A 22,936-nucleotide genomic window follows, 5' to 3' on the forward strand; every position below is an offset into this window, starting at 1 on the left:
ATTTTGCGCTCTTTCCCCCTCTCTTTTGCTCTCTATCTCCCAGCTCTCATTTGCTCTCTCTCTCCCTTCTCTTTTGCTCTCTCTCTCTACCCCCTCTCTTTTGCTCTCTCTCCCCCCTCTCTTTTGCTCTCTCCCCCTCTCTTTTGCGCTCTCTCTCCCCTCTTTTGCTCTCTTTCTCCCCTCTTTTGCTCTCTCTCTCTCGCCTCTTTTGCTCTCTCTCTCACCTTCTTTTATGCTCTCTCTCACCTTCTCTTTTGCTCTCTCTCTCCCTCTCCCCCTCTCTTTTGCTCTCTCTCTCCCCCTCTCTTTTGCTCTCTCTCTCCCCCCTCTCTTTTGTGCTCTCTCCCCCTCTCTTTTGTGCTCTCTCGCCCCCTCTCTTTTGCGCTCTCTTTCCCCCCTCTCTTTTGTGCTCTCTTTCCCCCCTCTTTTTTGTGCTTTTTCGCTCCCCCTCTCTCTTTTGCACTTTCTCTCCCTCTCTTTTGCGCTCTATCTCCCCCTTCTCTTTTTCTCTCTCTCTCTCCGCCCTCTCTTTTGCTCTCTCTCCCCCACTCTCTTTTGCTCTCTCTCCCACTCTCTTTTGCTCTCTCTCTACCCCTCTATTTTCCGCTTTCTCCCCTCTTTTCCTCTCTCTTCCCCCTCTCTTTTGCTCTCTCTCACCCTCTCTTTTGAGCTCTCTCTCTTTCCCCTCTCTTTCTTTCATGTAAGTGGCAAGAGTCCATGAGCTAGTGACGTATGGGACATGCATTCCTACCAAGAGGGGGCAAAGTTTCCCAAATCTCAAAATGCCTATAAAAACACCTCACTCATAGCTCAGTTTTACAAACTTTGCCTCCATTGGAGGTGGTACAGCAAGATGTGCTTGATTTCTAAGGCGCTTCTAAGCTTTTTGAAGCCCAATTCCTCTCAAAGTACAGTGTTTGTCTGAGGCATGTGAAGGGAATATTGCCTGATGATACCATGTGTTCGCCTATGGGAAATCTATTCAAGAGCTCTCTGTAAATCAGTTGCAGGGATTCATCTGCTGCCTCCCTTTACAGATCAACATTATACTCCTCTACCATTACCTCTGCTGATATGTTTCAGTACTGGTTTGGCTGTCTGCTATATGTAGATGGGTGTCTTCTGGTAAGTATATATCATTTCTTAAGACACTCTCAGCTATGTTTGGCACTTTATCTTATAAAGTTTTAAATGTAAATTGTATATATTTGCCATGAATCTGGTCTGTGCATTCCCCTTTGCAGTTTAACAGTTTCAGCATGGAAATTATGTTTATGGGTGTTTTTTAGGCTTACCTGGGGTTCCATGTAGTTGTAAATTGGAGTCTGTTTTTTTCAAAATTTTCTGCCCGAAGATAAGAAATCTAAGGGTAAATTTTAAAACTCCCAATCATTTTCGTTACTTTCGTCAGAATAGAGAACAAAAGACATCTCCTTCCCGTAAGGCCTCTGGCTCTAATTGGAGACCATCTCTGAATTAGAATAAATCCAAGCCTTATAAAAAAACAAATCCAGCCCCTAAGATTGCATGAAGGTGCGGCCCTCAAACCAGTTCAACTGGTGGGAGGCAGATTGAAATTATTTCAACACATTTGGACAGTTTCTGTTCAAAATCAGTGGATTCAGAATATTGTTTCTCAGGGGTATCGAATAGTTTTCAGAATAAGACTTCTCATGGGAAGATTTTTTCTTTCTCATGTTCCAACAAACCCTGTGAAGGCTCAGGCTTTTCGGAAATGTGTTTCAAACCTAGAGCTTTCAGGGGTGATTGTTCCAGCTCCTCTGCAGGAAGGCGGTTTGGGTTTTTATTCCAATCTATTCATTGGCCCAAAGAAAGCAGATTTGTTCAGACCAATTCTGGATCTGACATTTTTAAATCGTTTTGTAAGAGTCCCAACTTTCAATATGGTGTATATAAGGAATATTCTGCCTTTTGTTCAGCAAGTTCATTTCGTGTCCACAATAGACTTACAGGACCCTTATCTTCACATTACAACTCATCCAGGCCACTATCATTTTCTGAGATTCTCTTTTTACCATTTTGATGTATTTGCTTCTTCAGAAGCACCCTTTAGTAGAAAGGTTCTTCAGGCAGTTGTCTCAGTTTGATTCTAGTGCCTTTGGTTTGACTTTTTTTGAAATTTTTAAAGAAAACTTAATTATTATTTTTTTTTATTTAATTTCTCAGTGGATTTAGCTGTTGTTATTTTATCCCTCCCTCTATAGTGACTCGTGGATTTCCACATCCTGGGTATTATATCCCATACGTCACTTATGATTTTTTGTATAAAGCACTTTATTTTTTCCAGTTTCTCTTTTTGTATGCTTTTTTCTCCTTTTTTTACACCTCACTTCTTGGCTACACGTTAACTAAGGTATGAGTGAGGTGGGAGGTGTATTTATAGGCATTTTGAGGTTTGGGAAACTTTGCCCCCTCCTGGTAGGAATGTATATCTCATACGTCACTAGGGTAAATGGGTACTAGTAAGCGCTAAAAAAGCTTAAAAGGCTCAAAGAGGTAGATACAGTTTAAAACAATATACACTACTATAAGTGACAACATACAAGGTTAAAACAAAATGCATGGATCCATGTCTCACAAATTTAAAAACTTGCAATGAATAAAATTATACCATAAGATAAAAGACGAGAGATAACTCCTAAAATGTTATGACTAGCAGTGAGTAGACTAGTATTGTTCTACATGTAGGGTAGTGTATACAAATAATAATGTGATAACCGCAGACTCACAATTGAATGGCTAAAATTAATGCATACAAAATCCAAATACAAACTTCAAATTCGAGTGCTTCACAAAAAAAAGGATAGGTGTTTCACAAAAGAATCCAAACGGATGTGAGATAAAACAGGAAAAAAATAGAGCCTGATGGAGATAAAATGTGACCCACTCCAGTGGGGGATGTGGAGTGTCCAAGTGCCACTTAAATGAATAATACAGTCACAATAATAGTTCCATATAGAAGTCTATCAAAAGGTCCTCCCGGTGTCGTGAAGATGTGTTGTTGGGGATTGGGTGTGTATAAAAAATATGCAAAAATTGTGAAAAATATAAAAAATCTGAAAAAATCTGAAAAAGCTAAAAAAGTAAAAAATACTGAAAAATAATTGAAAAATAATTGAAAAATAGTGAAAAAATCGTGTATTTTATGATCTCCACCAAAGAAGGGGCACACCTAGTGCCAGGGATAGAAAACAAATCCAAAATCACATATGCATATTTGAAGGCTGAATGTCTATAGTCATATAAGCATATAAACGATTAAAAACCTGAAAATAAGAAAGAGAGAAAAAAATAGTGCAACACTGTATACAAAGAACAATATTGGTAATTAAAATCAAGCTCACCAGTATGCCAACGCGTTTCGGCCTAAACTAGGCTTTTCTCAAGACTATACTGTGTAGTAGAATCTGGTGGCTTTTAAAGGGTACATGTAATAATGATTGGTGAAAATTTGGCGCCAAAAATTAGAAGACCTCCCCTTCCTGTTTGGCCCAATGCATCTCTGGGAAAGTTCATAGTAATATAATACTGTTTTTAATTAACCTACCTTGAATACTAACATGAATATGGCAATCGGTCCTATTCAGAGCTTATTGTTTGCGCCCTAGAGTGAAGTGTTTTTAATCTTTACTACTGTAATTCCATAATTAAGCTCATAATGCCCTTTGTGTGGATCTACATTAGTGACACAATCCACTTTGGATCCGCCTACCATGTTTCACCTCATAGACCGTATATAGTGTGATCTCTCCTGTCACATTAGTAAGGGGATCGGTCAGCTTACTTTTTAGGTTTCGCTTTCTCTGTCTCTTCTATCAAAACCGGATTCAGCTATGAACCGGATGTGGCCGGATAAGGTGACTCGGAACTTCTTCCCGCGATCGTCGAATTGGAATCTGGGAAATGTAGTTAACAATCGGCTGCCTTTCTCAGTGTTTATTCTGCATACACTGAATGCGTATGTAATGGTGGGTAATTAAAAGAGGTTACAATCTTGCTGTTTGGTTCCTGTCCTACAAAACCCTATAGTGTTGGATATGGCTATCTTCCTCATACCTGTTGGTCAAAACCATATCTTAACGTAAAGTGTAGTTTTATTGCTATTTGCCCATTTTGCGTAATTCTGTTGATAATATGACAAATATGACATTTGTGCTATCAATAAAAGACTAATATGACATTTGTGCTATCAATAAAAGACTTTCAAAACTTTATTTGTCTCGATCTGTATTCATTCTATTATTTCGGGCGGTACATAATTTTTGTCATTTTCCAATTTAACCACAGGTTGTATGAACGATGTGTTAGACCTGTGGATGTTTAAGGCTTGCATAATTCTGAGATAGATGCATAATTGTTATCTGCCCATCGCTTTTGTATCTACCTCAGTTGCCTAATAATCAGATTAGGTAAAGGGCTTTATTTAGACAGGGGTGGCTGTCTATAGAGGATGTGACTGAAGGGATGGGGATAGAGGATATTGAAGATGAAAATAATAATTCTTAACGTGTACTATTAAAGAAGTAATAATGAGGGGGGCTGCAAATGTCAACGCTCAATAGATAAATATAACATTTATGCTATCTGTAAAGGACTGTCAGACCTGTATTTGTCTTGGTCTATGTTTATTCTGTCATCTCGAGCGGTACAAACTTACTGCCATCTTGTAATTTTATGTTTATAGCCACAAGCTGAGCGTTGTATTAGGCCTGAGGAAGTTTAAAACTTACATAATTCTGAGGGAAACACAGAAACGTTATCTGCCCATCATCTTTGTTAATTACCTTAATAATCAATTTAGGTAAAAGATCTCTTTAGACAGGGATGGCTATTTATAAAGAATGTGACTGAAAGACTGGGGATAAAAAGAGTCGGAGATAGAAGTAAGAACTCTATAAAATATATTTCTTAAACTTTACTACTTAAAGAGTCATGCTAAGGAGAGGCTGAAAATGAAATCGCTCAATAGATATGTTTCGTAAACCATATGGTCTTGGGTGGTTAGATCTTTGACTATGGGCTGATACAGAATTTGATAATAGAATGATCTTCTGAATGTGATGTACACATTGACTGTTAGTGAGCTCTATAATATAGCTGTGATGACTACATCTGTCTTTATACATGAGAGATATCTAACTATATAGTACTTTTGATGTTCTTTTATGAAGGTGAATATTTTATGTACATATTAATGCTTGGTACTTTATAGGTAACTAAGCTGGAAGTGTTATCCCACTTTCAGCTGGTTTCTAGATCATATATATGGATCTGTTGTCAGATGTTAGATCATAAAACTTTATACTGGTACTAGTATGTCTCAAAGCTTAGAGGATTCTATATATAGTGCTAGTATCTTGGATTCTAAAAATATCGTGCTTCTAAGCTAGTAATATTCTGAGATTAAAAGTATGTATTCTGCTTACTAGTAATATTCGATCCAATCTCTTGTTTTATGCCCTTTGGTCTAGGGACATCTAGGGATATCTAAGGATAGGTTAGTCCTTACAATAATTGTCCCCACTACAAAAAGTGTCCTGAAATGAATATATTTCCACCTTTTGATCTATGTGCTTCATGCCTGTCATTTCTTCATGTCTGGTATATGCCAAAAAAAGTCGGTGCTTATGAATTCGTATCGTTCTAATGGAACGGGGAGACATGTGTTATTTTAGGGAGAGCAGAAGTGCCAGGTCTTCCTTATGGTTCAAACCTTTAGGAAAAAGACAATCCAGCATGAAGATCCATCTGGACTCATTGAATAATAATCTCTGCTCATGGTTCCCTCCTTGCCAGTTTTTCTTAACTTTTTGTATTCCAGCATAACTAAGATCTTTTACATTCACCTTATGAGTGGTCGCAAAATGTTTGAATGTGGGGTGTCTATTTTTCCTTTCTCTATACACAGGATATGCTCTCTGATCCTGTCCCTAAGGGCTCTTGAGCAAGAGATTAGATAGATAACATTCTTATCACTACATCTGATCAATTCTTTGATCCTATGTTTTTCATTCTTATGATACGATGAAAATGTATCTGTTTTGTGTCCATTTTTACACGCCTTGCAGCTTGGACATGGAAAGAATCCTCTGATGTTTTTACCTTGATGATTGGTGGTGTTGTTGGTATCTCTTTTTCTTGGAATGCTAGGAGCCATAATCATTTTTAGATTCCTGGTTTTCCTGTAAATAAATTTAGGTTGGGGAATCAGCTTCTCTCCAATTATGTCATCTTCTTTTAGTATCGCCCAGTGTTTTTTGATGATCTTCTCTAGGATGTGTCTATTCTCACAATACTCAGTTATCATAGGAACATCAATTCCTATGATAACTAGGTCATGCACTCTTGTCACTATGAAAGAAATTAAATTATCAGGTAAGTTCTTACACAAATTATGTTTTTGTGCTCTCTCTCTCTCCCCCTCTCTTTTGCGCTCTCTCCCCCTCTATTTTGTGCTCTCTCTCCCCCCTCTCTTTTGCACTCTCTCCCCCTCTCTTTTGCTCTCTCTCTCTCCCCCCTCTCTTTTGCTCTCTCTCCACACTCTTTTGCTCTCTCTCCCCCTCTTTTGCGCTCTCTCTCCCCCTCTTTTGTTCTCTCTCCCCTCTCTCTTTAGCTCTCTCTCCCACCTCTCTTTTGCTCTCTCTTATCCCTCTCTTTTGCACTCTCTTATCCCTCTCTTTTGCTCCATCTTCTCCCTCTTTTGTTCTATATCCCACTTCTCTTGCGCTCTCTCTCTCACGGCATATGGCCACAGCCGCTTCCGACCTCCTCCGGCCTGTCACACCCTGGTCCTGCCCGTGACGCCCTGGTCCCGCCCCGCCATGCCCTGGTTGGGAGCCGGCCCGTCCTGTCACACCAGCCAGGTCCTGCCCCCGCTACACTGCCAGGTCCGGGCCCCGTCATGCCCACCAGGCCCCGCCCCTTCACGGATTATTCAGGTGCCACCATGCCAGGTCAGTTTTTTGAAGGCCAGGTGTGTTTGTCCTTGCACAGTCTCTACTGCGAATGGCAGCTTCGGACAAACACACTTGGCCTTTTATATTATAGGATGTCTATATGTGTGTACATATATATTTATGTGTTTATATGTGTATTTATGTCTGTAACTAGATATATATACATAAATAAAATTATGGGGTCTCCTCTATTTTTAACTGGCCTCACTAGTTGTCTTATATTTAAATATAACAGCATGTTAGAAAAAACTTAAAATACTTAAAAACTTATAATCTGAAAACGTAGAACTAGTTGTTCCATAGAAGGTGCTAACGTTTATTACGGCTAACTTTTGGGTGGTGGTGTTGTCTCTTATTAGGCACAGTTCTCCTTGCCAAACATAGCACATTAAGGATATATAATTCAATATAATCCAGAATAGGTACTTGGTACTTAGCAAACAATTGTTACGAGGGTTCATGCAGTGGAAATTGTTTATAGCCTCAGGTGGCAGCCTTTCTCTGACGACATTTAATGGCTAACTACCTACGCTTCTAAGAACCTGTTGTTTAATCATAAGCATAACATACCAAGCTACACAGTGCTTCAGACGATAAGAATACAATTTGTATATGACCGAAATATAAGGAAATCTCACTTCGATACTACACAGAAGCAACTTAATCAGTAGCACTGTACAGCAGAGGAGTTTACATACACTGGCTCTTTGTATAAAAAACATAGCACACCCTGTAAGGCTAAGATCACTCCTTTGGCAGTATCCCACAAATATAACGTTATAAAACAGAAAGAAGCCATAGTATAATTTATGACATTTTATCAAGGAGACAGCCTTTAAATAAAACATTTAATCTCCAGATAACTGTTTGAGTACCTACTTGTTACCGTTAGGTGATACAACAAACAACTTCAAGTACCTAGATTATTATATTTATCTAGTGCCGGCTGCCACCCTAGTCAGTATTTACACTAGTAGCACCAACATATATAAGCAGTTTTAATTGCTAAGTCCAAAGGGCAACAACACAAAGTAAATATATTTCTTACAATATATAGAATCTATGTCATACATATGACTTAAATAATATAGATACTACTGTAAGAAATAAGGACTAAGAGACTATAGGTCTCTACATGAGCTCTTTGCATATTCACAGTTAAACATTACTGCTCTTAGTATTACTAGTTCTACCTTTGCAGCACAATTATAACATGCTGTTTTTTCATGTAGCACAGTGAGTGTGTTTTTAAATCTCTAGGGCAGTATTATCATCCACTTAAGCTGTCTTTTTAAATCAATAATCAATAAAAGTTAAATTTTAAAGTACAATATCTTTCAAGTTGATCAAGGCACAGTAATTCAATTAAAATATAGAAATAAATATTATAACAGTGCATAGAAGCATTCTTTTTTTCTCGTGACTAATCTGCCTCAACAGCAGTTTTAGTCACAATCAGCATTAAATAAATTAATATATGTTTATATATATATATATATATCTTTATTTGAAGCACTTTCAATCAATGGCTTTACAATGATATACAATATCATTCCTTGAAACGACAATATTTGCTCAACAGTAATCCAAAATATATCAGCTTTTGGATTAAAAATAATAATGTAAAGTAAAGAAAAACACAAATAAAAACTGTATGTTGCACAATCAAACTTCTTGCCCAAAAAAACCCTGGATATAGACTGCTCGAGCTTGGACTCCCAGAGCATCATGCTCCAGGAATGGGTCGATGTAATGACCATACTCATTGTCCAAGCTCTCCATATCTATATCCGGGATTTTTAGGGCAATATTATGCAACATACAGCAAACCATAAAAATTAAGGAGACTTTGGAGTGGGCGTACTGAAGAACACCACCAGAGATGTCCAAGCAGCGGAAACGGCTCTTTAGCATGCCAAAGGTGCGCTCAATCACGGATCTTGTTGCAATGTGTGCACAGTTGTAGCGCACCTCTTCCACTCCGTTGGGGTTTTGGACGGGTGTGAACAGCCACGGAAGACACGGATATCCAGAATCACCTGCATAAACAAAATAGATCAGTGGCATTAGCAATCAGAATGAATAAAATATATCATATACATATGTTAGAGTATCAAAGAGATATTTACCTATCAGGATTCCCTCTGGCATTTGGCCCTCCTGGAAGCGTTGGTATACGGCCGAATTCCGGAGGACGAAGGAATCATGATTGCAGCCATGGAGTCCAGATCGAACACTCATCAACCTCAACCTGGTGTCACAGATGACCTGGATATTCAGCGAGTGGTTGAATTTCCTATCCCGGTAGGGCTCCTCTTGACCACTGGGAGGCTGCACCAAGACGTTGGTGCAGTCTATGGCCCCCATAACCCTTGGCAATACAGCTCTAAGGTAGAACTGGAGCTTGACAGCATGCCACTCCTCCGGTGTATTTGGGAAGTGGACATGATGGACTAGGCATCGGTGCAAAGCATCCAGGACAACCTTCAGGTGACGTGAGAAGGTTGTCTGGCTCATACCAATGACTAGACCTGTCACAGCCTGGAATGACCCAGTTGCCAAGAAATAGAGGACCACGAACAATTTTACCATCCCAGGGATTGCCCTAGTTCTTCTAGTGAGTGGCTCGAGAGAGTACGCAATCTCAACATAGAGCCTCTCAATAGAGGCCCTATCCAGTCGAAATCGACGGACCACCTCTCGGTCACTGAGGGCATGGAGCCCAATCCTTGGGTAGAAAACCCTTGGCACTCACTGGCGTCTTCCGTGTCGCATCGCAGCCATCAACACCCGTCTTGCCCTTCGCCTCCTTAATAAAAGAACAAAATTCACAACATTGAGGCTGTCCATCCTCAAAGCAACACCAAATAATAATAATGAAATGCAGTGATTGAAGAGCCCCTTTTATAACGCCTAGTTTCACAGATGTGAACGTTTTCAGTAATTGAATAAATGATGCGTTAATCATTACCTAACAAATGACTTGCACATTTTGATTACTATCGCGTCATTTTACGCGCAATTAAATTGACTAATTATTCCAAAAAACGTATTTGTGTTTTTTCTTGCGTCATTTGACGAGCACGATGGGATGTCCATAAAAATATCTGATTACGCCATCCAGGTGTGTTTATCAGCTGTAAGAAATGCAGGTGTCTGTGCAATTAACAAAATTAATTATGAAAAACACATGAGTATTTGGCTCTAGTTTTTCTGTTTGGATGGCAGCATTATGAAGGTTAAAAAGGTCAGTGATTACTGTGTTTTTAAGATTAAATATTAAAGTGTTGTATTAACATTTGCAATCTTTAGTAACAAAAAGAATGCAGTGTCGAACATTATGATGTGAAATATTGTTTGATATCCTTTATGTGATTCCTAATACCATTTACAAATCATTTCAATATATTTTGAAAGTGCAAAGTTAAACAGTGACATAAATGAAGCAAAAGCCAAAGGGCATTTTAGCTACAAAAAGGGATCCTAGCAACTGAATGAAAACCGTGACATTATTATAAAAGTAATATGTAAATTGCCTTTCAAGCCTCCACGATGCTGCCATCCAAACATAAAATCAGAGTTCATGTCATGCCTATGTAAATATGCAGTGTTTTGCCTAATTAATTGATAGCCTAATTTGTATTGTGCATAATTAATTGATAGCATAATTTGTATTGTTTATAATTAATTGATAGCATAATTGCTGTGCAGTGTTTTCATTCTCTTGCTATCCTTTGTGTGAATATTTTTTTTAAATCTCCTTAATTGCTGTGCAGTGTTTTCATTCTCTTGCTATCCTTTGTGTGATTTTTTAAAAAAATTATCCTTAATTGCTGTGCAGTGTTTTCATTCTCTTGCTATCCTTTGTGTGAATTATTATTTTTTTAATCTCCTTTATTGCTGTGCAGTGTTTTCATTCTCTTGCTATCCTTTGTGTGAATATTTTTTTAAAATCTCCTTAATTGCTGTGCAGTGTTTTCATTCTCTTGCTATCCTTTGTGTGAATATTTTTTTTTAATTATCCTTAATTGCTGTGCAGTGTTTTCATTCTCTTGCTATCCTTTGTGTGAATATTTTTTAAAAATCTCCTTAATTGCTGTGCAGTGTTTTCATTCTCTTGCTATCCTTTGTGTGAATATTTTTTTTTAATTATCCTTAATTGCTGTGCAGTGTTTTCATTCTCTTGCTATCCTTTGTGTGAATTTTTTTAATCTCCTTTATTGCTGTGCAGTGTTTTCATTCTCTTGCTATCCTTTGTGTGAATATTTTTTTTAATCTCCTTAATTGCTGTGCAGTGTTTTCATTCTCTTGCTATCCTTTGTGTGATTTTTTTTAAATCTCCCTAATTGCTGTGCAGTGTTTTCATTCTCTTGCTATCCTTTGTGTGAATTTTTTTTTTAAATCTCCTTAATTGCTGTGCATTGTTTTCATTCTCTTGCTATCCTTTGTGTGAATTTTTTTTTAATTATCCTTAATTGCTGTGCAGTGTTTTCATTCTCTTGCTATCCTTTGTGTGAATTTTTTTAAAATCTCCTTAATTGCTGTGCAGTGTTTTCATTCTCTTGCTATCCTTTGTGTGAATTTTTTTAAATCTCCTTAATTGTTGTGCAGTGTTTTCATTCTATTCCTATCCTTTGTGTGAATATTTTTTAAAAAAATCTCCTTAATTGCTGTGCAATGTTTTCATTCTCTTGCTATCCTTTGTGTGAATATTTTTTTTAAATTATCCTTAATTGCTGTGCAGTGTTTTCATTCTCTTGCTATCCTTTGTGTGAATTATTTTTTTTTAATCTCCTTTATTGCTGTGCAGTGTTTTCATTCTCTTGCTATCCTTTGTGTGATTTTTTTTTTTCAAATTATCCTTAATTGCTGTGCAGTGTTTTAATTATCTTGCTATCCTTTGTGTGAATATGCTATTTTTTAACATATCCTTAATTGCTGTGCAGTGTTTTCATTCTCTTGTTATCCTTTGTGTGAATATGGTTTTTTTTTAATCTCCTTAATTGGTGTGCAGTGTTTTAATTCTCTTGCTATCCTTTGTGTGAATATGCAGGTTTTTTTTTTAAATCTCCTTAATTGCTGTGCAGTGTTTTCATTCTCTTGCTAGCCTTTGTGTGAATATGCTTTTCTTTTTACAAACTTTGAATTACAGGAAGGGAATGGTATTTAAAATAAGGTATACATATTTAATAATGCTTTCCATTGAGTTTTATTAGGTGATATGCTTCACTCTAGCAGCATCGAACATAAGATTTCTGTTTTCCAATTCCCATTGACTACTATAGCATCCGCAACCTCTAAGGCAGCAGATTGAAAACTAGAGAACAAAATCAATCCTGGGATTGAAGAAAGTGTACACTTGTTTAGCACTCTTTCCCTAATTAATGGTGGCAATAATTGAACAGTATATAGGTATACTAGAGAAGGAGGTGTACTTGGATTTTTTAAAATATAACCTTTATTGGGTAATTTAAAATAAAAACACAAACAAAATCACACACATACAGTTAAGTTAAAAATACAGGTTTGGGTCAATTGGTTTAATTTAATAATCTTGGATTTGGAAAGGAGTTGTGGCATACACAAGGTATGATTCAAATAGAATAATTCTCTGTTTGGAGTATTGAGTAGAAGTCCAATAGGGAACTTATATTCTTCACACTTGTATTCTGATAGTTGGAACTTTTGACCACTTTCTTGTGGACTTTGCTATATATTTTTTATCTCTATTTCAAGGTGGGGTCCCAAGTTGTAACACTTTTACATTTAAGAACTAGCAGTTATCAGGTTGGTACTATATATGGAATTATATATGTCACTGTCTAGGGACTCTAGGTGGAAGTTTCTAGTTACTTGTGAGATGCTTTGTATCTTCTTGTCTATTACACTATGCGTGAATTATATGCATCAATTTTTTGGACTTCCAATTTTGTTCCTGGTGTCTAGTATATTGTTCCATATATCTGAGACATTGTAAACTGCTATAGTAATGAATGCAGTATAGTGTTCCCCCTGGGGTAAATAATACCAGCAGTCTATAGACGTGTTTAAAGTAATGAACTTGCGTCTGCTACTATTATATCTTCTGTATATACATGCTACCGATGTATATCTTAAGTGAGTTTGAAGAAAATATTAACTGGGCTCTCAAGCCTGTTTGAGAGTTTGCCACTTGTATAGAGCTAGGTTGATCTAAAAGTTCTTTTATTCCTTTTTTCTATACAGATTTTTTTATTCTCTTGGCATAGATTTTAGTGAATTACGTTTTCTAAAATAAAAGGTCACTTTGTATCTGGCCAAGTAGAAAATAAGCTGCTTGATTCGCCAGGTGAAAAAGATGTTAGTATATTATTGTAACCTAACTCAACTTAAAAATTGTCCTTTGATTTAGCAAAACTTATATTTTCTCAATTTTGTAATGTATGTTCAGTATTATGGTACAATATCTGGACAGAGTTTCTTTTACTTTACTTTGTATTTGAATCTCTTTCTGATGATAATATTTAAAATAGACTGTTAGGTAGTTAAATCTTAGGAAACACTGTCTGAATTGTTCTTATATTTCACTACTATATGATAGTATTTCACCGGTAACTTCTTACTGCTGTTTGAATGATTAGTAAGACTATACAGACTGTATATTCATAAAGGGTGAGAAAAATATATCCCTACTGCATCTTAGCGCTAAATATTACTGGTAACTTCTTATGGTCATTAGGCAGAATAGAGAGAGTATTAAGACTGTAAGTTCATATAAGGTACATATGATAATGTTATGGATGTTTAGATTAACAGTCCGTTGATTCTACTCCGTATTTAAAGTGTCTTATTCACATATGGTGGTTATAACAGTGACAACAATCTCTAGTCATTCATAAGAGTATAGTATGTTTGTTACAATTAAATTAGGTTGGTGCGATATACTGATTTCCCAACCCCTTATTGTTAGTCTAGTAATAATTTGTTTTGCTGCTAGTAGCAAATTAAGTGATTGCTGCTGTTACCAGATGGATCCCTACTCTGAGGACTTATCCACATATAGCGGTTATAGTAATAACTTAAGTGCATCAATCAAGGTGAATTTTGTATCTTATTTTTGGTTACACTGTTGCTTAAATTGTTCCATATTGTATATCTATCTTCAGGCAGTCTAAGTTCTCATGAACACTACCATAGATATAAACTAATTGGTTTTGTTTTTAATGTATAATATATTCGTTTTCAAGTCTCATATCTATGGCTTTATCAATAGACTTTACTGCCGGTAATAAATTAAATCTACCTTGCTATTTGCTCGATAGGACCCAGCTCAGGGGTCAATTAATTTGTCTATGTTTCCAAATCTGCCTTGCTATGTGCTCGATAAGACCCAGCTCAAGGGTCGATTAATTTATCTGTATTTCCAAATCCTAATGTCTAAATATGTTAGACCGACATTCCTGCTATTTAAAAAATGCTAACATGCATTCACACCAAACAATTCCCTGACATGTTTCGCCACTAACGTGGCTTTCTCAAAGGCCTTTGAGAAAGCCACGTTAGTGGCGAAACATGTCAGGGAATTGTTTGGTGTGAATGCATGTTAGCATTTTTTAAATAGCAGGAATGTCGGTCTAACATATTTAGACATTAGGATTTGGAAATACAGATAAATTAATCGACCCTTGAGCTGGGTCTTATCGAGCACATAGCAAGGCAGATTTGGAAACATAGACAAATTAATTGACCCCTGAGCTGGGTCCTATCGAGCAAATAGCAAGGTAGATTTAATTTATTACCGGCAGTAAAGTCTATTGATAAAGCCATAGATATGAGACTTGAAAACGAATATATTATACATTAAAAACAAAACCAATTAGTTTATATCTATGGTAGTGTTCATGAGAACTTAGACTGCCTGAAGATAGATATACAATATGGAACAATTTAAGCAACAGTGTAACCAAAAATAAGATACAAAATTCACCTTGATTGATGCACTTAAGTTATTACTATAACCGCTATATGTGGATAAGTCCTCAGAGTAGGGATCCATCTGGTAACAGCAGCAATCACTTAATTTGCTACTAGCAGCAAAACAAATTATTACTAGACTAACAATAAGGGGTTGGGAAATCAGTATATCGCACCAACCTAATTTAATTGTAACAAACATACTATACTCTTATGAATGACTAGAGATTGTTGTCACTGTTATAACCACCATATGTGAATAAGACACTTTAAATACGGAGTAGAATCAACGGACTGTTAATCTAAACATCCATAACATTATCATATGTACCTTATATGAACTTACAGTCTTAATACTCTCTCTATTCTGCCTAATGACCATAAGAAGTTACCAGTAATATTTAGCGCTAAGATGCAGTAGGGATATATTTTTCTCACCCTTTATGAATATACAGTCTGTATAGTCTTACTAATCATTCAAACAGCAGTAAGAAGTTACCGGTGAAATACTATCATATAGTAGTGAAATATAAGAACAATTCAGACAGTGTTTCCTAAGATTTAACTACCTAACAGTCTATTTTAAATATTATCATCAGAAAGAGATTCAAATACAAAGTAAAGTAAAAGAAACTCTGTCCAGATATTGTACCATAATACTGAACATACATTACAAAATTGAGAAAATATAAGTTTTGCTAAATCAAAGGACAATTTTTAAGTTGAGTTAGGTTACAATAATATACTAACATCTTTTTCACCTGGCGAATCAAGCAGCTTATTTTCTACTTGGCCAGATACAAAGTGACCTTTTATTTTAGAAAACGTAATTCACTAAAATCTATGCCAAGAGAATAAAAAAATCTGTATAGAAAAAAGGAATAAAAGAACTTTTAGATCAACCTAGCTCTATACAAGTGGCAAACTCTCAAACAGGCTTGAGAGCCCAGTTAATATTTTCTTCAAACTCACTTAAGATATACATCGGTAGCATGTATATACAGAAGATATAATAGTAGCAGACGCAAGTTCATTACTTTAAACACGTCTATAGACTGCTGGTATTATTTACCCCAGGGGGAACACTATACTGCATTCATTACTATAGAAGTTTACAATGTCTCAGATATATGGAACAATATACTAGACACCAGGAACAAAATTGGAAGTCCAAAAAATTGATGCATATAATTCACGCATAGTGTAATAGACAAGAAGATACAAAGCATCTCACAAGTAACTAGAAACTTCCACCTAGAGTCCCTAGACAGTGACATATATAATTCCATATATAGTACCAACCTGATAACTGCTAGTTCTTAAATGTAAAAGTGTTACAACTTGGGACCCCACCTTGAAATAGAGATAAAAAATATATAGCAAAGTCCACAAGAAAGTGGTCAAAAGTTCCAACTATCAGAATACAAGTGTGAAGAATATAAGTTCCCTATTGGACTTCTACTCAATACTCCAAACAGAGAATTATTCTATTTGAATCATACCTTGTGTATGCCACAACTCCTTTCCAAATCCAAGATTATTAAATTAAACCAATTGACCCAAACCTGTATTTTTAACTTAACTGTATGTGTGTGATTTTGTTTGTGTTTTTATTTTAAATTACCCAATAAAGGTTATATTTTAAAAAATCCAAGTACACCTCCTTCTCTAGTATACCTATATACTGTTCAATTATTGCCACCATTAATTAGGGAAAGAGTGCTAAACAAGTGTACACTTTCTTCAATCCCAGGATTGATTTTGTTCTTTTGTTCAAACCAGTACACAGCACCTCAGCCACTTTGTAATATACTCAATCTGGGCCAAAAATATAAATTGGTGGATATTATATCCCATCAATAAACCCAGACATTAACAGGATACCCTAATTGCCAAATTTCAGCAGTGCCATTAGTACTTTGTTTTTCGAGATTGAAAACTAGGTACGCTGCGTCGGATAAGACGCGAGCGTAAGTGGTCATTTTTTGATAACTTTCAGAAAGCTTCTAATTGTATCGAAGAACACGGCGAATGCACAGAATTCCGCAACATTTCCAGAGGTTTTCTAGTCACAGTGATCAGCGTCGAATTGAGAGCGCCGGATCGAATGTTACGTCACAAAACTCGAAGTCTTCCAATCTTGAGACTTTGATAACTTCGGCAATGCAATCTCGCGACGAGTCCGACGCAGATTTCTGCCGTATTTTCAGTAGACGCTTTGATAACTAGAGGCCAAAGCCTTCTGAATAGAATCAGTAACAAATTCTTTAAAATTCATAGGTATATCATGTACATTAGAAGTTGAAGGAACTGCAACCAGCAATGTACTATTACTGATGGATATATTGTCTGCATGTAAAAGTTTATCATGACAACTATTACAAATGACATTCGGAGATATAATTTCCACAATCTTACAACAAATGCACTTAGCTTTGGTAGAACCGATGTCAGGCAGCAAAGTTCCAACAGATACTTCTGAGACAGGATCAGATTGTGACATCTTGCAAAATGTAAAAGAAAAAACAACATATAAAGCACAATTATCAATTTCCTTATATGACAGTTTCAGGAATGAGAAAAAAATGCAAATAGCATAGCCCTCTGACATAGAAAAAGGCAAGAGGCAAATAGCAATGGGGTAATAAAATAATGAAAAAATTTGGCGCCAAGTATGACGCACAACGTGACTGAAAATTTTCTGGCGCCAATAACATCTGGAAATGACACACTTGCGTCACTAACGACGCAACCCTGTGTAGGAACTCGGCGTCAACTACGCACGTACTTTCGCACCAAAAAAATCTCGCACCAAGAATGACGCAATAAAGTCTAGCATTTGAGGCACCCACGGGCCTAGTACTGCCCGCAATTTGCAAGAAGAATATAATCTGAAAATAAGACTAAACCCCAGGTAAGAAAAAATATTTCTTAAAATGTTTATTTTCCCCAAATATGAAACTGACAGTCTGCACAAGGAAATACATGAACCTGACTCATGGCAAATATAAGTACAATACATATATTTAGAACTTTATATAAATGCATAAAGTGCCAAACCATAGCTGGGGTGTCTTAAGTAATAAAAAACATACTTACCGAAAGACACCCATCCACAAATAGCAGATAGCCAAACCAGTACTGAAACAGTTATCAGTAGAGGTAATGGTAAATGAGAGTATATCGTTGATCTGAAAAGGGAGGTAGGAGATGAATCTCTACAACTGATAACAGAGAACATATGAAATAGACCCCCATTAGGGAAATCATTGCATTCAATAGGTGATACTCCCTTCACATCCCTCTGACATTCGCTGTACTCTGAGAGGAATCGGACTTCAACAATGCTGAGAAGCGCATGTCAACGTAGAAATCTTAGCACAAACTTACTTCACCACCTCCACAGGAGGCAAAGTTTGTAAAACTGAATTGTGGGTGTGGTGAGGGGTGTATTTATAGGCATTTTGAGGTTTGGGAAACTTTGCCCCTCCTGGTAGTATTGTATATCCCATATGTCACTAGCTCATGGACTCTTGCCAATTACATGAAAGAAATTGTATTTTTGCCACAAATAGGACCTGCAGGCTGAAAATTTTATTTTTGGCACAAATACGACCTGCAGGCTGAAAAGTTTATTTTTGACAGCTTTAAAAATTAGCCGTGCAGTTTAATAACAAATGCAGCCCCACTCTGCAACCGAGAAAGGGTAAACCCGGCCCCGAGGAGGAATGGCTCCGGGTTGCAGGTCTATGGAACAATCGTAAGACCGGTTAGGAGGCAACATACTTGCACGCACCTTGTTAAAAACGTCTTGGAACTCTCGGTACTCCTCAGGCAATTGAGATACTGAAGAAGTGCACAGAACTTTGACTGGTTTCCGAAGACAAGTGGAAATACATTGCGGAGACCATGACAAAATTTCAGACCTACGCCAGTTGAGACTGGGATTGTGCTTTTGGAGGCAGGGATAACGCAGAAAATGCGGAGAGTTAATCACCTGGAACTGGAGGGTTTCAAAATGGAAAGAAAACAAAATGTATGCTTACCTGATAAATTTCTTTCTTTCTGGATATGGAGAGTCCACGACCCCATCCTTTATTAAAGGGCCACTGTAAGTAAATATTTTCTATGCCTGTTACTAACTACCCCAAATACGCTTTTTATCAATAGCATTTCATTAACATATCTCTACCGTATATCAGAAATCTTGTCTGCAAATTTTATTGTTTTCCACACCCACTCTGCGGGTATCCTTTGCTCTGTACCAATCCGTTTACAATACCTAGGTTTCAAAATGGCGCTTTAAACACAATTTCATTGGTTTAAGTATTTTGAACATGCAGTGCTGAAAATAGTGGGCAGGATAACGTGACATCATCGGCAAATAAAAGATATAACTTTTAGAACGTTATGAAACTTCGTTTTGGAGAAAATATAGGTCAGTAGGTTTTAATTAATGTTTATTAACTTTAATATGTTAGTTGTTTGGCTTAAAAATTATAACGGAAAGTAATCCTTTAAGACAGTTATTTTTTACTAAACCTCAGGCACCTCTACACCTTTGTGTTATTCCTTTGTCATTCCCCTACCCATAATCCCCAGTCATTCGACCAAAGGGAAATGGAACTTAACAGCTTTGCTATGGTGCTCTTTGCCTCCTCCTGCTGGCCAGGAGTGACGTTTCCACTATTAATTGAATGATGTTGTGGACTCTCCATATCCGGAAAGAAAGAAATGTATCAGGTAAGCATAAATTTTGTTTTTTGCTATAGAGAAACTCCACTAGGATTTTCATTTTTTCGCTAGTCAGGTTGCAGTGGTTTTACAAGTTGAAAGTAACTTTTTTTTCTATAGTGGTAACCCAAATCGTGCATAAAGTCTAAATTTTAAAATCACGTTTACGCATGGAGAATTTTTTTTGAAAACCAAACACCCCACTCTCGCGCAAACACCATAAAATATTCTCATTTGAGCAAACCCGAAATGAAAATATCAATATTTCATATTCCAATGTTCTTTACATAACGGAATATGTTCTAATTATTCATAAATAAATATTTCTACATATATCTGATGTCTTTTTAAAACAAATAGAAATATCTATTTATAAATACATAGAACATATTCTGCTATGTAGAGAACATAATTGTGAAATATTTACAGTAAATACATAGTTAAAATCTTTAATGAATAGCAATAATGCATAAATATGCTTTTATATGTTTTCATCTTAACATGTAAACATCTTAATGGCAAAAGGCTCTTATGCACACATATATATATATATATATATATATATATGTATACATACAGTATATATTTATGTGTTTATATGTGTATTTATGTCTGTAAATACATATACATAAATATATATATATATATATATATATATATATATACACACACATATATAGACATAGCTATACATAGATAGACATATAGACATGTAGACATATTTATGTATGTATCTCAATGTTAAAGCCCTTAAGCGGCTTTTTTTTCTAACACCAAAGATCGCATATCTTTAACCCCTTATAACTTTTGTGTGCAATATTTTTTTGTGAATAAATTTTATTAGTCATTGTAAATATGAGTGTAACTGTATTTTTGAAGTGTTTTGTGCAACTTTTTAATTTTGCAAAACAGTTAACCACAGCTCTGTAATTGCGGTAAGGATTCTCGCGTAAAGCAGAGTAAAAACCCTCACAAAATATTTGCACTCCATTTGTAATTTAGCCCTTAATTTTGTAGTATTTGTTTACAATTTGCAAATTATAATTGTAAAAAATGCATACAGCCAGACATAAAACTGTATATTATCTAAGCCACTATTTTTTAAGACAGATTTAAAATAAAGTGACATCCATATTGTTATCAAAAGCCATAAAGGTAAATATTAATTTCTGTGGCATTTGCTATATTATAATTGCAACATAATTACTTTGTTACTATTGTATGTTTTTGTTTCATAGATTGAGAGGGTTCAAAACAAAACTCTGTGGTTAAACTACCAAATTAAGAAGGAGAGTATGGACACCAAGAATGGAAACACTAACAATGAGAAAAAACTGTTCCATGGGACAACCCTTGATTCTGTGAAAAACGTTAATCACAATGGATTCAATCGTGGTTTTGCTGGGGCAAATGGTAAGATGATAAAGAGCATTCGGACCTAGGCCATGGGTGGTGAATCTTTTTGAGAGTTTGAAGCACTAAAGAAAGATTAAAAGGTTAATGTTTTAAAACCATAAAAACAGAATTTATACTTACCAATACATTTCTTTCTTTCAGGATGATGAGAGTTTATAGGTGTCCATAACATGTGTGATATATTGCCTGCCACTAGTAGGAGGTCAAGAACCCTCACAAGAGCATTAATCTTATCCCTCCCACTTCCTCTCCCCACTCAGTTTACCTATAGGAAAGCAGAGGAGAGACAGAAAAAGTAGGAAAGACAGAAAGCAGGGTTAAGAAGTGCAAATAATAAATGTCGCCCACATAGTAAAAACCCGGGCAGATCCTATGGACTCTCATCATTCAGAAAGAAAGAAATTTATTAGTAAGTATAAATTCTGTTTTCTTTCGTAAGATGATGAGAGATCATAGGTGTCCATAACATGTGGGATACAATACCCAAGCTGAGAGTCCATGTTAAAATGATGGTAAATCCTAGCGTTTGTGAAATGCTAGGATTTACCAGTGGAACAAATAAAGGGGAATTTTCACTTGGCAAATAGCCGTGTGGGCTATCCGGGATGGCGCCAGCTGGGCCACACAGCTATTAGCTAAGAGATGGAAAAGTCAACTCACAGCAAAATAGTGTTCTGCCATGGGCTGCCCGAGGAGAAAAGTGCGGTGAACGATTCAGACAAACAACGGAACTTTCAGCATGAAATATTTTATAATGCATGCCTGAAAGTACCCTTTCTTTGTTCCACTGGTAAATCCTAGGGTTTCAAAAATGCTAGGATTTACCATCACTTTAAAGACTGGTGGGACAAAAAGATGGCAGTTCCTATTTGCCGGAAACTGCAGCCTGAAGGACTATCCTGCCAAAAGCAGCTTTGGGAGAAGCATAAATATAAAAATGGTAACATTTATAAAAAGGTATGGAGAGAAGACAAAGTTGCTGCCTTGCAAATCTGTTCCAAAGAGGCGTCATTTTTGAAGGCCCAAGTAGTAGATACAGACTAAGTAGAATGTTACTCTTTTGGAGACGGTTTTCCTGCAACCAAGTAAGCCTAATGAATAGTCTACTTTAGCCATGATGCCAAGGCCACTGCTGTAGCCTTTTGATGCTTTTTGGAATCTGAAAAGTGGACAAACAAGGTAGAAGTCTGTCTGCAATCTTTAGTAGCCTGACAATAAAAAATTGATAATAGATCAAGCCATCAACAAACCATGTATAATAGATTTGACCAGCAACAACATAACTACATTCATACAGCTAGTGACATTCTCTTGTCTAACAGATTTACACCTATGAACGATATACAGTCCAATAGGGACATGACCAGAGCTTCTAATAGGAATCCTCACCATAATAGAAGGGTTGAGACGAATCAGGTACCCACTAATTGTAATAGGCTAGAAGAGAGATCATCTACTTACCAGAATTTTTTAGGGAAGGGCAATTTGGCTCCGCTTTGGAGAAGAAATACAAACAATCCTGTACACAACAACAGAAAAAGACAGTTTCCAAATGGTGGAGAAGAGGGAGAGGAAAAACCCTGCAAAAAGAAAAACTTCAAAAACTAAGAGAGGGCATTTTCAAACTATCCTCACACCAATAAAGCAATGATGAGATTAGGATCCTTGGCAGGGGTCTGTCCTGCTGTCCCCCCAATACTCATAATATCTTCAATTTTTTTGTGGATCTGAACAGGTATACCATAAATGTATCATTACAAAGGTATTTTCCCTCAAAAACCTTAAAAGTTGTAATGGTAATCCCAGCACAGTAGAGAGTATGAACCCCCATACACAGTCCTCTGTGGTATAATATG

General features: G+C 36.4%; 1 protein-coding gene across 1 annotated transcript in view; it reads left to right on the forward strand.

Annotated features, from left to right (window-relative positions):
* The window catches only part of LOC128657683 (protein mono-ADP-ribosyltransferase PARP14), a 411,551-nt gene that overhangs the window by 382,137 nt on the left and 6,478 nt on the right, over nucleotides 1–22,936 (forward strand). Inside the window, exon 17 of the mRNA XM_053712086.1 lies at nucleotides 20,903–21,077. Within this exon, the coding sequence (XP_053568061.1) occupies nucleotides 20,903–21,077 (175 nt within the window). The remainder of the gene's footprint in view (nucleotides 1–20,902; nucleotides 21,078–22,936) is intronic.

Source organism: Bombina bombina, chromosome 1 (genome assembly GCF_027579735.1).
Source record: "Bombina bombina isolate aBomBom1 chromosome 1, aBomBom1.pri, whole genome shotgun sequence".
In the NCBI taxonomy this organism is placed as follows: domain Eukaryota; kingdom Metazoa; phylum Chordata; class Amphibia; order Anura; family Bombinatoridae; genus Bombina; species Bombina bombina.